At 49.8% G+C, this 21086-nt stretch overlaps 9 protein-coding genes across 9 annotated transcripts; 4 read left to right on the top strand and 5 right to left on the bottom strand.

Annotated features, from left to right (window-relative positions):
* Positions 1–393: 393 nt before the first annotated feature.
* ASPSYDRAFT_41970 (uncharacterized protein) lies at positions 394–1266 on the bottom strand. Its single transcript, XM_040846375.1, has 4 exons — positions 1137–1266; positions 798–1058; positions 616–722; positions 394–551 (listed from the first exon to the last, which is right to left on the bottom strand). Exons 1-4 carry the CDS (start codon positions 1216–1218, stop codon positions 498–500), a joined length of 504 nt encoding a protein of 167 aa, XP_040707014.1. The 5' UTR covers positions 1219–1266; the 3' UTR covers positions 394–497.
* Positions 1267–1371: 105 nt separating this feature from the next.
* Positions 1372–3366, bottom strand: ASPSYDRAFT_41969 (uncharacterized protein). The gene has a single exon (XM_040846374.1). The coding sequence runs from the start codon at positions 3108–3110 to the stop codon at positions 1539–1541; it is 1572 nt and encodes a 523-aa protein (XP_040707013.1). The 5' UTR covers positions 3111–3366; the 3' UTR covers positions 1372–1538.
* Positions 3367–4332: 966 nt separating this feature from the next.
* sip5 (Sip5p) lies at positions 4333–6872 on the top strand (the record flags this gene model as incomplete). The annotated part of the gene is made up of 2 exons (XM_040841343.1): positions 4333–4728; positions 4788–6872. The coding sequence occupies 2 exons, from the start codon at positions 4333–4335 to the stop codon at positions 6870–6872; spliced, it is 2481 nt and encodes an 826-aa protein (XP_040707012.1).
* Positions 6873–8596: 1724 nt separating this feature from the next.
* ASPSYDRAFT_55863 (uncharacterized protein) lies at positions 8597–9494 on the top strand (the record flags this gene model as incomplete). The annotated part of the gene is made up of 2 exons (XM_040849101.1): positions 8597–9390; positions 9422–9494. The coding sequence occupies 2 exons, from the start codon at positions 8597–8599 to the stop codon at positions 9492–9494; spliced, it is 867 nt and encodes a 288-aa protein (XP_040707011.1).
* A 396-nt stretch (positions 9495–9890) lies between these two features.
* On the bottom strand, positions 9891–11178 carry ASPSYDRAFT_76793 (putative G-patch domain protein; the record flags this gene model as incomplete). The annotated part of the gene is made up of 2 exons (XM_040850869.1): positions 10933–11178; positions 9891–10844 (listed from the first exon to the last, which is right to left on the bottom strand). Exons 1-2 carry the CDS (start codon positions 11032–11034, stop codon positions 9891–9893), a joined length of 1056 nt encoding a protein of 351 aa, XP_040707010.1. The 5' UTR covers positions 11035–11178.
* Positions 11179–12060: 882 nt separating this feature from the next.
* ASPSYDRAFT_144839 (putative triacylglycerol lipase) lies at positions 12061–13805 on the top strand (the record flags this gene model as incomplete). Its single annotated transcript, XM_040841472.1, has 3 exons — positions 12061–12279; positions 12328–12681; positions 12732–13805. The coding sequence occupies 3 exons, from the start codon at positions 12061–12063 to the stop codon at positions 13803–13805; spliced, it is 1647 nt and encodes a 548-aa protein (XP_040707009.1).
* A 241-nt stretch (positions 13806–14046) lies between these two features.
* On the bottom strand, positions 14047–16839 carry ASPSYDRAFT_86844 (snoRNA-binding rRNA-processing protein NOP14; the record flags this gene model as incomplete). Its single annotated transcript, XM_040851734.1, has 2 exons — positions 14047–16500; positions 16552–16839. 2 exons carry the CDS (start codon positions 16837–16839, stop codon positions 14047–14049), a joined length of 2742 nt encoding a protein of 913 aa, XP_040707008.1.
* Positions 16840–17013: 174 nt separating this feature from the next.
* ASPSYDRAFT_86843 (uncharacterized protein) lies at positions 17014–18244 on the top strand (the record flags this gene model as incomplete). Its single annotated transcript, XM_040851733.1, has 5 exons — positions 17014–17056; positions 17111–17230; positions 17292–17352; positions 17405–17541; positions 17595–18244. 5 exons carry the CDS (start codon positions 17014–17016, stop codon positions 18242–18244), a joined length of 1011 nt encoding a protein of 336 aa, XP_040707007.1.
* Positions 18245–18386: 142 nt separating this feature from the next.
* Positions 18387–20853, bottom strand: ASPSYDRAFT_55858 (putative origin recognition complex subunit 3; the record flags this gene model as incomplete). Its single annotated transcript, XM_040849100.1, has 8 exons — positions 18387–19365; positions 19416–19537; positions 19593–19863; positions 19914–20053; positions 20107–20341; positions 20394–20467; positions 20524–20733; positions 20791–20853. The coding sequence occupies 8 exons, from the start codon at positions 20851–20853 to the stop codon at positions 18387–18389; spliced, it is 2094 nt and encodes a 697-aa protein (XP_040707006.1).
* Positions 20854–21086: the final 233 nt, after the last annotated feature.

The raw sequence follows: 21086 nt of genomic DNA, 5'->3' as shown, positions 1-21086 counted from the left end.
GCGCCAACGTATGTATAGCGATAACGATATCTTGTACGCTGTAGCCTATGGTAGTTGAATCGAAATTGCTNTCAGAGGGGAATGCATTATCGCTGTAATGCACGGGGGCCTACCTAGTAGTGGTATAATTTCGGTGCAACGGAAGGTCAGGTGGGCAACATTGTCTTCTTCCTCAGCAGTGCGGCCCGTGAATTCGGGATCAGATGCATGGCAATACAAACTGCATTTTATCCGTACTGTAGACCGTGGCACAGTGCAAGGGGAAGCGCCTAGGTTAGATAGTCGTCTTCTCATGATTTTCTGGTTATCTGCTGCAAGCTCCCTGACCCGACGGATTCCCGCTCGTAAGCTATCAGTGAAGTATCTGAAAGGCGGCGTACAACCGCGCAACAAAGCCCTCCCAAATTTAAGTATATATTTGCACCAGGGTCATATCATATTTGTATTCATCGCCTGCGGCTATATACACATAACGCATTTGGACCAGCAAAATAACGTCAGAGTCGAGGACTATTGGAAACCGGGATATAAGACCGTCGTTCTCTAGCAGCCTGCACGTATGTTAGCACACGCAATTTCCAACCATTATTGCCAGGATAGACGGAGAGCCCATACCTCAGTCCACTTTTGCACCCAGGGTCTGAGAACCGCCCATGTTAAAAGGCCACCGGTGGCAATTATGAAAATCAAAACAATCGCCTCGTCCTTCCTCGAGTCCCGTTCTGTACGACCAGGTGTGCGTTAGCTGTAGTTCCATCGGTAACAGAAAGTAGATGTGTGTACTCGCTCCAACATACGGAAACATGTAGTGGAAACATCCTCCTCCTTTGCACCCTTGCAGGTTGGCAAGTCGTAGCCTAGACAGAACTTTCGGTTGCAGTCATTACAACTCAACGAGCGGTAGTTACCGGCGCGTTTCTCATCTTGTGTACCGCTGTCGTCACTGCGGCTGAAGGCGTTTAGCGCGCCATGTAACGACGAAGAGCCTCCCTTGTCGGGGTTAAGAGGAATGATCGTGCTGTTTGAGAAGCAGGTGCATTTGCAGAATGAAGCGGGTGCTGGAGAAAGCAAGAGATGTCAGTCGACAATCGTCTGAGCATAAATAAATCGAGTGAAGCGGGTCGGAGAAAGCTTACAAGAAGCTAGTGTAGAGGATGCGAGGGAAAAGAATATGAGAAACATAAATAGAAGGCGCCGATTATTAGTATACTGTGACATTTTGATTAGTTTATGCCGCCAGTCTAACAGACGATTATAATCGTCCCCCTTCCTGAACGATCACTGAGTGGATTGCTGGGCCAGCCACAGTTGAGAGGTATGCTTATCATGACACCACGTGACACGATACGAGACCTACTTGTACTATAAGCCCGTATCCCTACTATCTAGGTATTTATCTTGGAGTCTTAATAGTCCTTTTAGAAAAAAGGGAACCCCAATATAGGCTAGATACAGACCCTTACGGGAATATTGTAATGTGGCATTAAAAGGCATTAGAAATACTTTGATACTGTACATATCCATAAGCAAAAAATTGTTCAGGATTTCCCCTTCATTCCTTTTCGGCGGTTTTCTCTCTGCCTATGTTCTTTAGCGGCGTCTCGTCTCCTCTTTTTCCAAGCGCGATTGTTATCTCCTCGATTCTCCCAAAACCATTTGGCAAAGTCCGAATCCTTTTGCGAACTAGCAGCTGACTTGGGCACTGGACTGTCGGTCGCAAGATATTCCTCTCCAATGTTATCGGAATCCTTGGGAGGGTTCCAATTGATGGTCCTTGTAACTTTAGATGTGTCCGGCGTGGGAGCTGCACTCCGCGTCCCACGATCTTGCAAATCCCTTTTGGTGAATGGAGTAAGAGGTACTATATTTCCCGGACTCTCCTCTTCGGAATCTGCATCTTCTTGCCCAAAGAAGCTGAACTGAGCAGGAGGTTCCGATTCCGGTTTCTTCTGATCGGCTGGTTTCTTGAAGAGCGCTTCCAGGGGGTGAACCTCTCCAGTCGGCTGCTGGTGGATGTTTGCTGAGGTGAACTTTTCTTCAAACGATGTCTCTGGTTCCGCCCCAGACTCTTGTTCTTCTTCTGATCCATCAGGTTCTGAGAGTTTGTGCAGTTGCGTTGGAGGTGATTCCATACTAGACTCTTCGGAGTTTTTAGACGAGCTAGATGAGACGGAGGCATCGTCCTCTGAATCCGTCATATCTAGTTCCGATGATGATCCACTGGATGAGGTCCAATCTTCCGATTCCGCCAATTCCGTCTGTTTGGGCTCTATACCGTTGTGATTGGGTTTGGTGTTGGTATGCTTTGGCTTTTCCTTGTGGCCTATAACTTGCCCTGGCCTGTATTGGTCCTTTCTGACCCTCTCACTGGCTGGTTCCCTCACGGCTCCAGACTCATCCACCCAACCTTTACCGTCTTCAAATGCAGAAGTTAGAGTACTACCGCCGTCGTTTGAGCGCAAAAATGTAGGATGAGTTGTGGTTTGAGAGAACTCATGTACAACCGTATTCGGTGGCGCTTTGCTCTTCTTGGTATGCTTTTTCGACTTTTCATCCGTAGACCCCGACTTGTTTGGTGGTATCTTCGTCCGGAATAAGCACTCCTCTTTTTCAGTATACTTGGACTTCAGTTGTGCTTTAGACCTCTTTTCCTTATCTTTGGATCTCTTTTCCTTCTTTCGCCGTTCTGTTTTATCATTTGACGACTCCGTCCAGCCTCGTTTGACTTTGCGATCCGATGGAAGCTCGTAACCCTCCAAGACAGTGGCTTCAGCCTTTCGTTTCTTGAGTTTCTTGTCCGAGGAAGATTTGTCGTTTGACACGGTATTTTCCTCTTCTTTCCCGGCGGATTTCCGTTTCTGCGGGCGGGCAGATTCTACTTTGAACTTCCGGCCTTTGAGGATGGAGCCATTCAGCTTTTTCTTAACCTTGTCGGCTTCCATTTCAGGTAATGTCACGTAGCCGTAATTGTTCTCCGGAAACGTTGGGATGTTGTGGAAGGACACGTCCGTTGCGAGGGAACGGACCGATGGAGGTAGAACGAGGGGAAGGAGCTCTGGGTTCAACGGCGCAATATGTAGGCGAATCGTAGCTTGGGATTGGGAAGTCATTTGCCGTATCTCCGTAATAAAGGCTACCTAGTTACAGAAAAATGCGGTGACGATGAGAATTCGCTGCTGCATTAAGGTTGGCTTATATATTTGAAGAATGAGTGTTGGAAATAAAAGGTTTTGGTGTAGTTGCATTTGTAGTAAATCATGCGTAGAAGCCACTTAGCATCTCAAATTGAGTGAAAACCAGTGTGCCATGTTATCGATATTCTCGAACTCGACCTATGATCAAAAATGGAGGTCTTTTTTTTTTTTTTAACCCGGCAGAATACCAGACCGACAAAACCGAATGGAGCGGTGGCGCAGTAGGTAAAGAATGTCTCAGCCACAAGTGACATGTCGTGCCAAGGCCTTCATACATCAAATGCGTTGGATCGCATGAAAGCCTCCTGGACGAGAGGTTCTTGTTTGTCGGCAGACGGAGCCCTTGCCGAGTTGTCATAACAGACTTCATTTCCTCGTAGTTTTCCTCACCTTGTAATGCTCTGGTGTTATCGAGGATCTTCGGTCGCAGACCCCAGGACGGACGTCGTAGTACGTACATCGAATTTCCCCGGAATAGTGAGCCCTGTTCTTATGTAATTATTACCCTTACATCGGCCGTACCCCATTATTACAGCCTATTATTGAACTCAAACTGGGTGAACAATCGATCTCACTTTCCGCCCCATGTCTCCCCGTCCCAGACGTTCATTTCATCGTATTCTTTGAGATTTTCATCCTCTCAGCCCTACCTTCATGACCGATACTCGCTCTGGCTTTTGATCTTGGATTCGTCAGCTCTTATTCGATCTTTCCCCCTTCTTTTCTTTGGCAACCTGTGGCTGGTTATTTCATTCCGTGGTTGACCGAGAGTTTAAACAAGGCATCTGATCTCATCGACGCTTCCCACTTCCCGCTTCCAGCTATCGCTCTTATGGCCACATTGTGTTGTTCGTCGTCGTCACTCCATCTCTACTCCTTCTTTTCCAACTGAGGTCACTTTCTTTTAAATCAGCGACTAGGGTTGGGCTTCAAGCGACTATTGCACGTTGAGCCCCGTTACCCAAGTCCTGGCCTCTTTCGTCGGCCACTATCTCCGGGGCAGGTGTCGTCTCCGCTCTCTTATCCGAGCCTCGCAATCTGCCCCATTCCATCCGCCTCCGGACCTACCGGTTACCAACCTCCCTAAGTGCACCTCATCATCCTCTCATATTAGCCAATCCACAATATATTCTCGGGGATGGGTAATTCCCAGACGAAAGAGACCCGGCCGTCTCATTCGCAGTCAACCCGCCGAAGCCACCAGTGGGGTTCTAGCAGCCATGGAAGATCCCCGTATAGCGACCGGCATCACTCGGAGGGTTCTAGGTCGCATCGAAGTAGCAGGCCGGACCTGTCAATTCTCGGTATTGGTGGAAGCTCAGATCGTGAACGCGATCCGGCCACGGTACTTGAGCATCGACGAGAAAGCAAACAGGAGCGAGAAGCTCGTCGTTTAGAGAAAGAGCGTGCTGCTCGTCTCAAGGAACGGGAACGGAGTATGAGAGAGGAACATGTCGATGGAGGTTACTTGGTTACGCAAGGCGTTTACACCGGGTCTGAGGATTTCAACAAGGCTGTCGTCCGCCAACTGATGGTAATATGAGATACGCTTGTTTATCGGACTGGATGATACTGACTTCTCTGTCTTATCAGATTGAACGACGACTTGCACCATTTTGGAGGGGCCTGAACGATTTTTCAGATTCGTGGACCGAGCATCAACTCATGGCCGTAGCGCGTGGGTTGCCAATACCCCCGCCAGATGAAATCCCCCCCGAGTTGGAATATAAGAATCCCCCAAAGGCGTCTGAGGAGGGAAAAGAAGCATCAGACCCGAGGTCTATCCAGCACCTAACGGTTCCGATAACGTCCCGATCTGCATCCCATGGTTCCGATGGTTCTCATTCGTCTACGCCGAATCATTCTTTACCTTCTCCTGCTTCACCTATTGCATCCGGCACCTCTAGCTCGCCTTTATTTCGGTCCCGGGCGAAAACGCTAGCTTCGTTGACGACTTCCAGACATAACTCCCAGACCGAATCAGCCCCCCGAGAAATGCAACTGCCTCGGGATCCATTTGTCAATGGCCAACCCGTTGAGGCGTACCTGTACAAGGATGCCTCCGAATGCCCGATCTGTTTTCTCTACTATCCTCCATATCTTAATCGCACCAGATGTTGTGACCAACCCATTTGCTCTGAATGCTTCGTTCAGATAAAACGCCCCGACCCTCACCCACCGGAGCATGCAGACTCAGACTCAAACGCTGCAACCCCAGCCAACGAGGCTGAACGACAGGAAAACCAAGATGTTCAACTCGTCTCTGAACCTGCGGCCTGCCCATTTTGTGTGCAACCTGAGTTTGGGGTTACGTATTTACCGCCGTCATTCCGTAGAGGACTGACATATGCATTGGATCCAAGTGGCCGTCCGAACATAGCAACACCCGTGTCATCAACGTCATCGCTATCTTCGGCAACTGCCCCTGTTACTGGCCGTCGGCGCGCAACATCATTGTCTGCGACTGATCCGGCCGTAATCACTACGGATAAGGTGAGGCCTGATTGGGCTCAGAAATTGGCGAATGCTCGTGCGCATGCGGCGCGAAGGTCAGCAGCCGCAACTGCTCTACATACGGCGGCATATTTGATGAACTCAAATGGAGCCGGAAACGAGTCACGGGGCTTTACACTCGGCAGAAGAGGAGTCATGCGGCGTAACGCTGGACATGACTCCCCAGGCACACCCAACCGGAGTGCATCACCAGCATTACAAGCGCTTGCATTTTTGACAGACAGGCGCGGCCCCCCACCGGAAACAGACTCGGCTGAAGAAGGAGCGGGAAACCTAGCTCCACCACGAAATAGTTCGAGGAGGACGCGTATGGATGATTTAGAGGAGATGATGATGATGGAGGCTATTCGTCTAAGCCTGGCGAGTGAGGAAGAAAGGCGCAAGAGAGAAGAAAAAGAAGTGCGAAAGGAAGCAAAGAAACGAGGAAAGGAGGCCAAGAAAGCGGAAAAAGCGGCTCGTAAAGCGGGCCTATATAGCAACAACGCGAGTAGCTCGGCCCTAGACGCAGCGGCAGATCCCAGACTGGGAAAAGCTACAAGCAGTTCGTCTTCCTTTGCCGGCGAAGAGGCGACAGAGGCGACTAGTACTCCTCCCGGTAAAGGAAAGGCAGTGGAGCGAGTTTCGCCGCCACCCGGTAACGCTGACCTAGCGGAGCCTGCCAGTTCTAGTGACATACCGACTGGCCTAGAAGAGCAGCAGCAGCCTCAGTCGTCATCTTCGCTCGGCTCGCCGGTGCCTCGGGAGCCCACCAAACCATCACACTTGAGACACATCTCCAGCGCTTCGTCGTCGTTTTCGTCTCTGGTTGAGTCTACGCCTGATGAACCAGGAGCTTCAACCCTCCCCGTGGAGGGAGCCAGCTCTTCGGCAGAGCCACTGTTCAACTTCCGTAGCCTAGCTGCTGTTATAGGCGATGAGGAAAAAGCGGATGAATCGGCCGAGCACGTTGAACACCCCACGTCTACTACAACATTGGAAGGGTCAGCATCACATACTCCGGGTGCTTTGGGCCCGACCAGTGAGTCTCTGGCGCCGGATCCCAGTGCAGCTGTGGAGAAGGGTTCGAGCCTTGAAGAGAGTCAAGAATGCATAGTCCCCAAAGAGGTCGAAGCACGACCGGTGGAGTTCATCGACAGCAGAAATGCAGAAACAACCAGATCATGACGTTTCGCTTATCGCCTTCGAATATTACCTACCCCGGGCTATTTTCACCGGCAATACAAGTCGTTTTCTGTTTCATTCATTGATTTCTTTGAGTGAAAAGCGACATTCGTTTTGTTTCATTATTGCATTCATTTCATGGACGTTTGTTTTGTTCATTGGCATAACAGGATCGGAGGTCTCTTTTGTTATACATATAGTGCTATAGAGTTTTCTTTTTTTTATCATTTTTTACGTGTACTATGGAGAAGGACCGTCAGATTGCATATGTTACAGTGAGAGTACAGGCAGACTCAATGGCTGGTGCAGATGTGAAGCAAAGAACAACTCTTGGAATAGTAAAGTACACTTCAAGGATAAAGTAGTGTTGAAGCAAGTAGCAGAGCCGAGTCCGGATGGTGGTTGGACTGAGTGAGAGCGGGAACTGGACCCCGGACTTTGCCTGTCAATATGAGAATAAGATTATATCATACGTTTGAGGCAGAAGATTACCCCGTCCTTGGTGCTCTGTATGATTGCGATCCCTGTCAGACCAATAAGGGTATAAGAGACGTGGGGTTTCAGCAAGAATCAAGAGGATAATCAAGCTTGGTTTCAAGGACCGCCGCTCCACCACGATCGGAGACACGCAGTCCCGCCGGGAATCCGAGATGGCGCCGAGTCCTCAGACCGTTCCTCGCAGGGAGGAGCGGTGAATGGTGAATTATAACTGATAATTAAGTCATGATGATTATGCAGTTGCGACCTCAATTTCCAAGCGCGAGACACATGAAACATGAGACTGAGCAGGCATATTGTGCCACCATCAGTATTGCTCGGAGATCGGCATGCATGAGCCTGCATTGTTCAGGTTTCTGACTTTCTGTCAAAGATTTTAGAAATGAGATTACGAGAATCTCAAATTCCTGACCTCTGGCAGTCAGGCGGATGTCTAATTGGCGCCCAAAAATGGGACTGCCAGGCAACTTCAATAGTTTGTGCTGATTTAATTTCACTGACCATCGCCAAGGGTAGAGGATATGGACTCCTGCAGACGAGACGATGATGGACCCGAGCCAACCAGCCCACGCGCGCCAATCACTCGCCCTCAGCTCGTTTCGGCCTCTTCGGACTGGCAGTTTTGGAAGTTTTGGAAATTGGAACCCTCTGCGGCCAATCTGAGCATGACAGCGAATAATGAGCAAATGCCGATGAGCTGAGCAGTGAACAGCGCGAGTTCCGGTGCGACGAGGGGTCAGAGACGGCAGAAGCATAAACGAGGCAGCGAGAGCGATCTTCGGTTCACTGCCATGCTTCGGATCCCTGAATCTCGTAATCTGGTTCCTTGGCCGATGGCGATGGGCGATTGATCATGGAAGAGCCGACCAGGCCCACCGTTATGATGAGACAATTTAATGGATGGACGATTATGGATCTGATATAAAATCTCGCGGTGGATCCGTGGTTCAGGCTCTGCGAAACCCTGCTTGTTCCTGGATCCCATAATAAACTGATCCATTCTCTCTTTTTTTTCTTTCTGCCCGCATTTCGCCCTTTTGTTGGTTTGCTCGGTGTTGACTGTTATTCTTCTCTCAACGATAATTTCCCATGGTTGGCGGACTGTATCGCCGATTTCCTGCTCTCTATCTCCACCTCAGCACTTTGAACGGGTTTACATACTAACCCAGTTGCGATCGCAATCGCCATTGAAACCTACAGCCGTAAAAATTCCGTTATCAAAAAGCAAAATGGCCGTCTTGGACAAGGATCGTCCTCGCGGCCTGCGAGTGCCGTCTCTCTCTTCCTTCAGATCTAAACACAAGTCGCCAACAGAGCCAGCTCCCACGATTCACCTGCCTTCGGCGTCGCACTTGTCTCTCCAGACAGACTCCTTTTCGGTGACCTCTTCTAAGCCAACGGAAAAGACATTGCCGCCCCATCCGCAGTTTTCCCCGCAGCAATCCTCCTCACCTGCTGTGGTAAATCCATATCCGTCGCCACCGCAGATATACAGCAATCAGCCTACCCACGGGCCTGTTCAGAGCTCGAACCCGAGCCAGGTCATCGGCAATGATGCTCCTCTCCCTCCCCTACCAGCAGACAGACCTATGCCCCGACCTTTCCCTCAGACTACATCACCACCGGCCAGGCGTCCGATTCCCGGCTCTGCGACAGTGCCAACACCAGCAACAGCACCAGCACCAGCACCAGAGCCGACGCAACCACCAGTATTGGCACCTGTGCCCGTTCCGCCGGTAAATCCAACTGTCGTGCAACAGAGAACGCCACCGTCGAGCGACGAGGAACCGGAGCAGAGACATTCCAATGGTACAAACGACTCATTAGAGGGCTTTATCCCGGATCCAGAGCCAGAGCCAGAGCTAGATCGCACTAATGGTACTTCGAATGAGGCGGGGTCCAGCGAAGAGGATGATAGACCCTTCACGCCACCAGAAGTTGAGCCGGTTTCTGTTCCGCTAAACAAGCTGCACTATTCCTGCTACCAGGAACACCGCGCCATGCCCGTTGCCAATAACGTGTGGTATGCGTTGCCCTGTATGACCTGTCAAAAGTTCGACCGCGAGATCCGACATCGCTGTGTTTTTTGTTGTCTGCGCGTCTGCGCGGATTGCTTTCAGGCACTGAAAAACTGTCCACATCGCTCGCTGGCACAGCTGATGGAAACGATTTCAATGAACGGAGATGCAGAAAACCAGACACCTGCTCCAGAGATCTAATGCACTTTTTCTTTTGTACGGGCATGCTCAGTTTCGATATACATACTTTTAGTTGGGCTGTCTATTTCGTTTTCAGCCATTTGTTTACTTTTCTCACATGTTGCCTGGTTGGGGATCTTATTCTGAATGTTTCCCCTTATTGTAAATGACTATAATACCCTGTTAGGTTGATGGTTTATTTTCTACGATAATTGTCTTGATGCCAAACATATTGATCCTATACCCGTGGTCTATAATGCAAACTCCAATTCCAATGCAAGGTTAAAAAAAGAAAGGAACGCAATATGTAGTATACAGAAGGTCGTTAATCGTGATCTTCCTCAGTCACACCTGGGCATCCTTCCATCTCAGCTGTGTCGTAGCCATACTTGCACCAAAAGCAGTAATTATGCTTTTCGCGGAGGTATTGCACTATTCTCGTCAGCCGCTCAGCTGGCTCGAGCGCGTTGAACTCATCGAGTTCTGGGTCTTCTTCCTCAAGCTCTTGTTCGAGAACGGTAGACAGGTCACGCCCACCACCAAGGGCTTCCTGGTCCTCTTGATCGAGTGCGGGATCGTCATATCCTGGTAACCGCGGATTCGGGAAAAAGGACGACGGCAAAGACGTCTGCAACATATGTCGGGTCTGAATGGCGCGTTGCTTTTCCTCTCGCTCACGTACAAGGCCCCGATATAGCACATTGATTTGGGATGTCGGCTTAACCTTGGTCTTGGACTTGGCGTTTACCCCTTCAGTAGCCGACTCCTTGTCGTTCTCATCCTCCTCATCCTTATTCTCGACATCATTCGTAGTAAACAAACTTGTTTCTCCATTCTCAGCCGCATCCAATCGCTCCGCGACCTTTTGCGCTGCGTGGAATTGCGCCTCGGTCCGTTTCGTTTCACGCTCTAGACGTACGCGGTCTCGATAATCGCCCTCCTCAGCTTTGACCTTCTTTGCAGCCTCCTCAGCCTCTTCCCGGAACTTGCGCTTCCTCTCACTATCCAGCCCTATCCCGCCGCGGTCTTCCTTGAAAGTTAAGTTCAGTGGCTCTGCGCGCGACCGCGCATTGAGGTCACCGTCATCTTTATCGCCGGAAAAATTAGCGTCATCCGAAGGTTTCCCCAATGTCTGCCCCGGCTTGAACCCGAGCTTCGCCATCATCTGGAAGCCCTTATTCGAGGGGTTTAGTGTGCTTGTTGATAGGGCTTCATCGCGTTTAGCGGCTTCCTGCGCGGCGCGTTCGGCTTTGGAGGGGACTTTTGCGCGGGCTTCGGCCTGTAATGCGAACGAACAGTGTTTAGTTAGCGAAGGTCTGCGACTTGATCATAACTGCAAGATAGTACGGTGACAGCGGGGGACCTGCCTCTCGCTGAAGCCGGCGCTTCTTTTGCGTAAATGTCTCTTTTTGTTGTGGTTCCTCGATGACCATGGACATGTAGTCATCTTCGTCTTCTCCTGCGGCCATTCTCGTGCGGGGTTGCGGCGTGGTTCAAAACCCGATGAGCTGGGAATCGAAGTCGCAGTCAGAGCGCGAAGGTATAATTGACGAGGAGGGGAAAGAGAGCGATCGTCGGATGTATTTCCCTTTTGTCAAGTAGCGAGGGACCGGGATATAGATTCAGGCGAGCCGACAAAGAAGAATGACTCGAAGTTCTGCGGGGAAAAGGCCGATGAGGAGAAATGGGTTTTTCCCACTCCGGCCAAGTGCGGTTCCTCCCACCAATCGACAACTTGGTCAGTCAGATTGACTCCAGTTCGACACGTCCAGCCGCTTATTTCATTCCCTTGCATCTGTTTTCTACCTCGCGTGATTGACTACTTGTAGTACTCAGTGCTGACTAGCTTCTCGAGCTCCAGCCCTCTCAAGATGCGGGGTTCACTCGCGAAGCAGTCCGGCTGCAAAGTGATTCTTATCGAACTGCTCCATGTAGGATTCTACTGACTGAATTATGCCGCTGGCTTAGCACGTCATAATGGCTGCAGTAACTGAAGATCTATGCAATGTGAGACTGTGATCGGAAGGGGCCCTGGAGGATGTCCCTTTCCTTCTCTCCAGGCATTTATCGTCACCGATCACAATGTGGATGCGATAGTGTCTAGTCGATCAACAATCGCCATCGAGGGCTTCTCCACTCGATTTTGGGAATTGGGAGCCAAGCTCCAGTATTCACCGTACTAGTCAAGAAATCGGAATTTCGGCTGCATCGTTAAAATCCAGCCTGACTTGCCTAGTCGGATCCTTTGTTGGCCAACATGCCAATATGTGGGGAGATTCAAGAGGAGCCTTTCTCCTCGGCCTTCCAATGGCCAGGGTCTGAGAATGCTACTTAGAAGAGAGTCCGAGACCCCTCGCTGGCCGTGCTCGTTGTCTACTTTTCACCGTCCTCCTCGCTTCGCTTCCCCATTGTATTCTTTAAATACTTGGTCCTAGAAGCGGTTCTCAACGCACCCTATAGTCTGGACTGCAGTAACAGGAACTGCTACTCGGGCGATGTTAGGACACCTAGCAGTGTTGACAGTACTTTTTGCACTGGCCTCTGCCAGGCAGGCTATTGTAGACCTTGGGTATGCGAAATACAGAGGAGAGTCGCTTCCAAATGGCGTTGCACAGTGGCTAGGGATACGTTACGCTGCACCACCGGTTGGGCCGTTGCGTTTCTCTGCGCCACAAGACCCCAAGAGGGTGGACGGAATTCAGGACGCGTCTCAGGTACGTCTCTTGCTTGGATAAAAAAGTTGACGCTGACAATGAATTTAGCATGGGCCCCTCTGTCTTGCGACTGATGAATATCCGATCCCAGCGGGCGTGTCTGAGGACTGTCTTTTTCTTGATGTTTACGCACCTGCACGGTTCAGAGGAGTAACGCCTAAGCTCTTACCTGTATACGTCTTTATCCAGGGTGGCGGGTACAATGTAGATGGAAACCCCTATTACAATGCGGCAGGCCTGCTTCACGCCTCTGATATGAACATAGTCGTCGTCACCTTCAATTATCGGGTTGGTCCGTATGGCTTTTTGGGCGGTTCTGAGATTAGCGAAGACGGCGGCATAAACAGCGGTCTCAAGGATCAAATCAAGGTCCTCGAATGGGTCCAGAAGCATATCAGAAAGGTAAGAACATCGACCCCTTATGAATACTATGAAGCTGAATTTTTTTCAAGTTCGGGGGAGATCCAGGCCATGTGGTGGTGGGCGGTGATAGTGCAGGCGCGGCTTCCGTAACCCTACTTCTCTCCGCGCACGGTGGCCGGGATGACGGCCTTTTCCATGCTACTATCGCTGAGTCGCAGAGTTTCGCGCCCATGCTCACCATAGATGAGTCGCAGTTTGCCTACGACAACTTAGTTTCCCGAACCGGCTGCAGCACGGCGATGGACAGCCTCGCCTGTCTCCGAGGCCTTGATATCGCAACCCTCCAGCGCGAAAACATTGCCACACCACTTCCTGGCGCACAAGAACCGCCCCTATACTTTTACGGACCCTTGGTTGATGGCGACCTCGTCCCTGACTACACGTACCGCATGTTCGAAGAAGGCCGGTTCTTAGAAGTTCCCGCCATATTTGGCGACGTCACTGATGAGGGCACAGCCTTCGTCCCTCCAAACCTTACCTCTATAGCAGCAGCAGATACCTTCCTCCAAGCACAGTTTCCCGCGCTTAAAGCTCAACACCTCTCTAGGATACACCATTACTATCTCCGGAATATCAACTCTAGTCCACTTTACCCCAACGCCACTCGTTACTGGCACCCAGTAAGCAACGCCTACGGTGAACTCCGCTACAAATGTCCTGGGATTGCCTTGTCAAAAATATACGACAAGGCCGGCGTCCCAAACTGGAACTACCATTACTCCGTTTTGGACCCGGCAGATCAAGCCTCAGGCAAAGGAGTCTGGCACGTCGTCGAACTTAACGCAATATGGGGACCAGAAAATATGTGGTGGTCGGACACTATCTCAAATCCACCGCCGGCGTCTTATTACACGTCTAACGCGCCCATAATTCCAGTCATGCAGGGTTACTGGACGAGTTTCATTAGGAGTTTTAATCCGAACACGTACCGTTACCCGGGGAGTCCGAAGTGGGAGACTTGGAGCGGTGGTGGAAGAGGTGGAGAAGAGGGACATCAGCGTCTTTTTATTCGGACGGGAGAGACAAGGATGGAAAGTGTGCCGGAGGACCAAAGGGAAAGGTGTGGGTACCTTACTTCGATTGGGGTAGAGTTGACGCAGTGACCGTTTCTTCTCTTGTGAATATATTGTAGCTATTTTGTCCAAGCCAGATAGTATTAATACAAGGATATTGATTCTGAAACTTTTTTTTTTTCCAAGCCCGTTCCAATGCTCGTAAATACTATATACATAGAGCAGCCAATGTACCGAAGCAAAAACAGCTCTTATAAAAAAAAAGTAGAATAGACATATGCATGAATACGTAGGTCCCAGGTGATAATATAGAAATGCGAGTGGACAAAGTCTACCGCTTTCCCTGGCGCATCCTCTTCTCCCTCTCATAAGCGTTGGCCTCTCTCCCTTCTTCGTTCTGAACCTCCGCAACAAGTCTCTTATACTTTCGCTCGTACTCAGCGTCCTTCTCCTTCTTCTCACGCAGCTTCTCCCTCGCAACAAAGTTCGCATCCTTCCGCAGCTCACGCATTGCACCCTTGCGCTCGCGCTTGAATTCCGCCTTGAGACGGTTGAGTTCTGCACGCTCGCGATTGGGGTCGTAGTGCTTGTCAGGGTTGAACGATTCCTCGAATTTAGGAATGGCCGTTTTAACGGCGAGGGGCTTGTGATTGTGTAAGAGGAGAGGACGGCGAGCGACGCGGGATTGGGAGAGTAACGTAGAAATTCTGTCAAGAGTAATTTGGAAGGTATCGAGGGTAGACGTGGGGAATGAATTCTTCTTCTTGTTGCTGGTACACGAGCGGGAGACAAAGTGGAGGACGGCCTGGGCTTGCTCGAAAACCTCGCTGGACGCGGATTTGCTGGACCAGAGATCGGAAACTGAGCTGAGGATGGAGGCTAGAGTGGTGATTAAAGAGAGTTTGAGCTCTTCTTGCTGTGTGTTGGTTTGCTTTTCTCCGATTATATCCCAGAACTGAAGCTTTTTGGCGTTTAGTGATTTTGAGGGTTTGATATGAAGGGGCTCTGTGGGTTTTCGAAGAGGGAAGGACCCTAGATTGGAGGGGGCCTCCTCGGGACTGAGAATACATAGTGCATTGAGGACGTAGTTGAGTAATTCGGGCATGTAGCGCTTTGAGACAGCCTGGTATTGAAGCGCTAGACTTGCAGCATAGGTACCCGTACACAGATCAGAGAGGGAGTTGACCGGTCCTTGTCCGAGATATCGCGCAAGACAGAGATGAGCTGGTGTGGAGACAGCATGGAAATGGTCCGATGTTGGGAAGACAGTGGCAATCCCTGTTAAGATAACAAGGTCTCCAGGCCGAAGGCTGAGTGGACGGTCTGTAGCCATTTCACGTAGCTGAGCCCTGAAAGCTAGGGACACGCTTTCGGGGTGGTTTTTACCCAAAGAATGGATGTGACGGAGAATGTTTTCTATAATAGCGAAAGGAGGATGTTCGGATTGTTCAGCCATGTACGCAACATGCTCAACGAGGATTCCAGCGAAGCGACCAAGCTTGGCTTTATTGTCGCTGTGTAGGCGCGGGTGATGCAAAGCTCTAATTCGCTGGACGATAGTTGGCAGATCCTCATAAGAGACATCTTTGACTACCTGAAGAAATTCTTCGTGACTGCTCGGACATGGATATGTATACGCAAGTCCATCATCATTTACTTGAGCATCCGCACCTTCTGTCGAATCGTCAGGCACGCCACCCGGCATCGTAATACCGTTGATAAGCTCGTCCTCCTGATCTTCCTCCTCTTCAGACTCATCAGCGGAATCACCCATACCGTCATCCTCATCAAAAGACGCGCTGACGTCCGATCTCGTCTCTACAAGATCGTCCAGAATAAAGTCGTCTTCATCTTCAACACCGGTAGGGCGGGAGGTTGTATAATTCATGGGTTGCTGCAGTCCGAAATCCTTCGCATCATCTGGGAGCGATTCATCCTCGGACTCTTCTGCATCTTCATCTTCGGACTTCTCTTCTGCCACCTCTGACTCATCCTCGCTAATCTCTTCACCGCGCATTCTGCGCAGTCGTTCTTCCTCGAGTTTCTTCAACCGCTGTGCTTCTTCTTCCACCTTTTCCTCCTCCGTCTTCGTTCGATCCGTGGGCATCGATCGTTTGTCGAACGTCAGTTGTTTCAGACGTTGATCATACTCCTTTTCCAAGTCTCCCTGGGATTGGCCTTGCAATATAGCTGCGCGGTCTGGATTCATCGCGGCGAAGTCATCCTTCGGCGGTTCGGGTTTCGGTGGGGGTTTCACGGATCTGAGCATATCAAAAAGATCAGGTAGACCTTTGTCTAGTTCTTCACGTAGATCATCGTCGTCCTCTTTCGCCATTTGCCGTTGCGCCTTGTGGAACTTCGACTTGGCAATGACTTCTTGCATGACTTCATGTTTAGACTTCTTGCGATCCGGTACTTCTTCCTCGTCCTGTGAACCAGGTTCCTCAATTTCGCCGTCGTCAAGGATCCGTTTCCGCTTCCTAGGCATTTCAGAATCCGACATGTCACCTGCATCCACATCCTCTTCAAAATCATCTTGGACGCCGGCTCCTTCCCCAAACGACAGCGATTCACCTTTGTGGGTAAGTTGGAATTCTTCATCATCATCATCCTCTTCCAGATTGAACATCGAGTCCTTGCGAAGTTTCTTCTGGCTTGCTCTGGCAAATCGTTCTGCGGCTCTTTCTTCCGGCGTCATGGTCGGGTCGTTCTCACCAAACCGACGATCCATAATACCACCAACTTTATTCTTACGATCCATTTCGTGTAGCAAAGTTTGGCGTCTCTGGTGGATGTGTGAGCTGCATCAATTTGGAGTGAGATACAATGAACCTACCTTCTCTTCACCGAGAGACTTTGTAACCCCCGGCCGAAAGCTCCCTGCGGCTGATTTAGTCGGACCATCTCTCGTAGTCACGTCGAACTTGTTGCGCGAAATTGTTCTGATTTCGAAGGGGTTGAATCGCTCTCGAATGGCTTCCAGAGCGCTCTCGCGCTGAGCCCGGTTCTGCGCATTTGCACCTGTCTTCGCATTTTGGCGTTTCTGCTTTTTGGATTTCTGAGGACCCAGTACTCCATTATCGCGGAGGGAGGTCTTCAGCTGCTTGAGCTGCGACGGAGGCATGATTGCGTGAGGAGGGGCGTCGATGCAGTGGGAGCTCTTCTCAAACTCCGCCGAAATTTTTGGTCTGCAGAAAAATATTGACTCACCGCCTCGAGGTTCTGCCGCTATACCGTATGGTTTCCGCTTTCCGACTTCCATCCACGATGACAGGATGATGGATCGATGACCAGCATGATGGCTTTTCATGTGAGCGATAAGGTACTATGGATTTGTCTTGGTATGCATCTTAATATTATTTATGTTGTATTTGTACCAAAGTTGATCTGTATAGGTGTCTCTCTCTTCTTTGCCGTTCGCGGGATTGCGGCCGACCTACACAGCGTCAACGAGTTGACTGAAATTAAGAATGACGGCACTGATGACAAAATTATCAGTGAAGGCACAGAAGACGGTACAGAAAACAGGACATATTCTCTTTACACCTGCTTTGTCTCGGATCTGACATAGCCCAGCTCTCAAACTAGACACTTTACTGAGACTTTCCAACAGCACAAGCTATGACCTTCGTTCTGCGTATGGAGGCCGACTACCTTAATAAGAGTGATAAGCTAACTTTTCCGTCTAGCGCGCTGCGCATCATTGCTGAGCGATCTGTCAAGGCAAATACTCGAAATTTGTTGCTCAAAGATTTAGCAAGCAAGAACCCCGAGCGACGAAATAAAGCAATCCCTGCGGTATTCTTCCTGGTATCAAATCGAGCCCGTACGTACCGGCGCACGATTGGCGGACAGTATACATAACGCTAATTTATATAGTCTCTCGTACATCGGTATGCTCTCGATTGAAAGATTTCCCTACATACACAGCCCTAGTTGACTGCCTTTGCAATCTCCTGGGCGAGCATGTTGAAAAAACCTCGGACACGGTCTCCCCGATATTCCCTAGGACACGACCTCCTGGAGAAATCAAAGCTATGAGAACACTGAATATACTTCTTCAAGAGAACACTCCAGCAGCGCTGGAGGCCGGCATCGTCAGCCGGTGGCTCGCTAACTATCCATTTCCATGTGCTCTAACTGAACCTTCGCGGCGACAGGATGTGGTAATCCTCATGAAAACATGGTGGGCTGACGATGCGGTGATGAGCGCTATCTTTGGTACTCTTTCATCCCATCCCGAAGGTGCTAAGCAGCTTCGAAAATACGGTTTGATGGGCAGCATGCTGGAAGAAAACGACCATGATGAACTTAGCGACGACAATGACGACGGGGACGAAGAGAGCGATGTATGGATGGTAGATGGAGATGACACTGCGGGCTCTAGACCGATCCCTGCACGGCGGCATCGAGACCGTAATATCGAAGAGCAAGCTTTGAGAAGGCGTAGGAGGGAAGCCATGGTGTTGAGTGACGGAAGGCGCCCGATAGGGAATGATGATATCATACAATTCCCGATTGCTAATTGAGTGCAGCAGGTTTAGGATGTGCAAGTATTGGAAGATACTGTTATGGATCTTAGTTTTCGAACGTTATGATACCCCTTAGCAATGTATATTAATCATGTTCATATCGACTTATATTGGTACATCAACGTATATTACAAGCAACTTAGAGCCCCATCCAAGCTGACTTTGCAACATGATCCATCTTTTTCCGACTGTGTTTTAGCATCCCAAGTGCCTTGAGCTCCGATAAGGCTCTGTAGAATAACGCCATGGTCATTCTTTCATCGCAGCCATTACCCTGTTGATTTTCAAAGACCGCATAGAAAGCTTGCCATAAGTCATGCATATTCACAAGCGCGCCGGACTCGAGGTACAATTGATATAGAATTGACGTGGGAGGCTGCTGGGCGGAAATCTTGCATTCCGTGTCCTGCGACGTGAACATAAGATAGTCAAAGGGGTGCGATAATGCCCGTTCTAGGGCGAACCGGGCACGTGGAGCAAATACTTCTCTTATAGGGCTCCGCATGTCAAGCAGGAAAGCCTCATGTAGAGGCAGTTCTTGCGGACATACCAAGGCGGACTCGAGGTATGACCCTAATATGGTATGAAAACGATCTATAATCTCAGTGTATTTGATACACTCATCTGGCAACTTCGCTTTGCCAGCGTTCAGTTTAACTCGTTGTTTGTCTATTGTTGTTCCAATGAAAGAGTTTTGGCTGTCATATTCACTGCGCAACGGCCCCGGGCCATTATGGGCTCGGGAGAGTGATTCGAAGTTCGCATGAATATCTTGAAAGTCTGGTAGTTTTGTTAGAGATTTCGGTAGCAAGAGGAGTAATTCTTCGATTTTCCCAGAGTCTAGCCGTCGGAAAGCGGCCAGAAGGTCTTCGAGTAGGGACGAGCCTCGTAGTTCCCCGGACAGCGCGCGGATAGACAGCTCTGATATACTTGGTTTCTTCGTAACATTCAGGTTCTTGAGGAATGCAGAGATAAAATTCACAGCTTGGAACATGTCATGCATTGACCGTTGTCCGGATTTGACCAGCTGGACCGCCTGCGGAAAGAGGGATTTATCATCTTCTAATAGCCCGCGCACTAGCCTAGTGTGGCCATCTTCTAAGAGGCTTTCACAGTACCTTGCAACATATCAGCAGGGGTAGCCAAAGGGAATAGTGCGACGACTGACTCTCTAAAAGATGGGGTATTTCGAAGTGCTTCGCAAAGCTGTTTGTTTTGTAAGTTTTCCGGGAAATCGTCTGCAAGTAGTATCGAGATTGGATTGGCGAAGAAATGAGACATATAGGCGTACTAGGCATAGCATTAGCGACAAACATATTGACCGGAAAGGGGGCACCCGGCCCACCTTTACTGTTCGACAAAACGCCTCTGGTGTCTGGAAACAATCACTTGACTTCTCAAATAACACGCCTGTAATATTGCGCCCGAGCCAGAAACTTCCTCCTTCCGCCTGTATTCGTTCATATATATGGTCAACGCAGTTGCTGGCGCCATGGAGTTCGAAGTATTTGCCCTTTAGTAGGGACACGCTCGATCGTGGTAATCTTCCTTCAAATAGTTCGACGGAGGTTGAGATGCCAAACAAAAGGGTCAATGGGATTCGATCAAGCCATGAACTAGAAAATCAGCTTCAACCAAATATGAATATTTGAGATGACTGGCTCACCCGAGTAAAGAGAAGAGGTCCGTAAAGATCCCCGGATCAAAGGCTTCACTATCTCGAAAGGCAAGAACAAGATGTTTAATGTTCCTCCGAGTGACATATTCGCCTAGTAGGTCGAGATCGTATCCAAGAAGCCTCGGGCCCTAAATGTGTCAGTGTCATGCATGACTAGTGATCACAAATTAAGCAGACTTACCTCCCGGTCTGTCAGGAAGCTTTGATAACCATCATTGCCTTCCGTATTTGTAATTGCAGCACGTATAATGTTTTTCAAGGTTGTTTTGAGGTTGGGCGCATCGCCAGATTCCAGCACCACTACACCTCCTTCTTTGGCGGAAGTTAATTGATCGTTCAGCCGGGAGAGAAGTCTGGCTAGCGATGACACGTTTGATCCGACAGTAAGGAGCGCCGCGGGCAGGCATCCATCGTACCTATGCGCCGTTAATTTCCGAACAGACCTACCTCACTTTCGGGTTCTCTTACATCTCAGACGTGGTCGTTCTGACGAATGTTGATACATTGTTAAGCACCTCCGCGTCGACATCATCTAAAATGTCCTAGACCACAAGTAAATATACACCCATGGTAGCCACTGGGTATTTCCGATACTAACCTGGATCTTTGCTTCTTGTACGGACCATAATTGCTCGTATGTTTGATACCTTAACCGGACCGACCTTTCGCTTTCATCCCCATTCAAGAGCGGCACGAATGGACATAAATCTGCCGTTGATGTCGTTTGTTCTCGCGTAACTTTGCGCTTTTTCGAAGGGTGTTCGGTGGGGAGCTTTCCTGTATCTGCTGGCCTGTAGATATAGACGCCCTTCAGCTTGTCAGTGAAGGCTTCGGACGTTGAATTGCGGAATTTGCGCCGACCAACCTGAGTGTTCAAAGAATCTTCTGATGAGACACCAGCTTCTGTCTCCATAAAGTCTGCAACCATCGTCACTGCCTCTGTTGGCGCGCGAGTCGAGGGTGAGTTCGCGTTGTCTGGAAATGGTGAATATTGAGTGCCTGAAATCCGCGGCAGATCTCCGACCGAACTAATCCAGATCAGGATAATCCAAGCTCCGCGGGATTCAAGAACGGATTTCTTCCCCGTCGACTACCTTTTGCTGCGCCCGCCTCTTTCGCCTGAAGTCAAGGTTCGTGTTTCCTACTTCCTACCGATTTCCG

The sequence above is a fragment of the Aspergillus sydowii genome (assembly GCF_001890705.1).
Source record: "Aspergillus sydowii CBS 593.65 unplaced genomic scaffold ASPSYscaffold_2, whole genome shotgun sequence".
Classification (NCBI taxonomy): Eukaryota; Fungi; Ascomycota; class Eurotiomycetes; order Eurotiales; family Aspergillaceae; genus Aspergillus; species Aspergillus sydowii.
This window is presented reverse-complemented; position numbering and strand designations above follow the sequence as displayed.

Excerpts from the sequence above, each read along its gene's own strand:
- ASPSYDRAFT_41970 (XM_040846375.1), bottom strand. The coding sequence starts at position 1,218 with ATGTCACAGTATACTAATAATCGGCGCCTTCTATTTATGTTTCTCATA. Across the intron at positions 1,059-1,136 it reads ATCCTCTACACTAGCTTCTT|CACCCGCTTCATTCTGCAAA; the intron begins GTAAGCTTTCTC and ends TGCTTTCTCCAG. Across the intron at positions 552-615 it reads GGGTGCAAAAGTGGACTGAG|GCTGCTAGAGAACGACGGTC; the intron begins GTATGGGCTCTC and ends ACATACGTGCAG.
- ASPSYDRAFT_41969 (XM_040846374.1), bottom strand. The coding sequence starts at position 3,110 with ATGACTTCCCAATCCCAAGCTACGATTCGCCTACATATTGCGCCGTTG.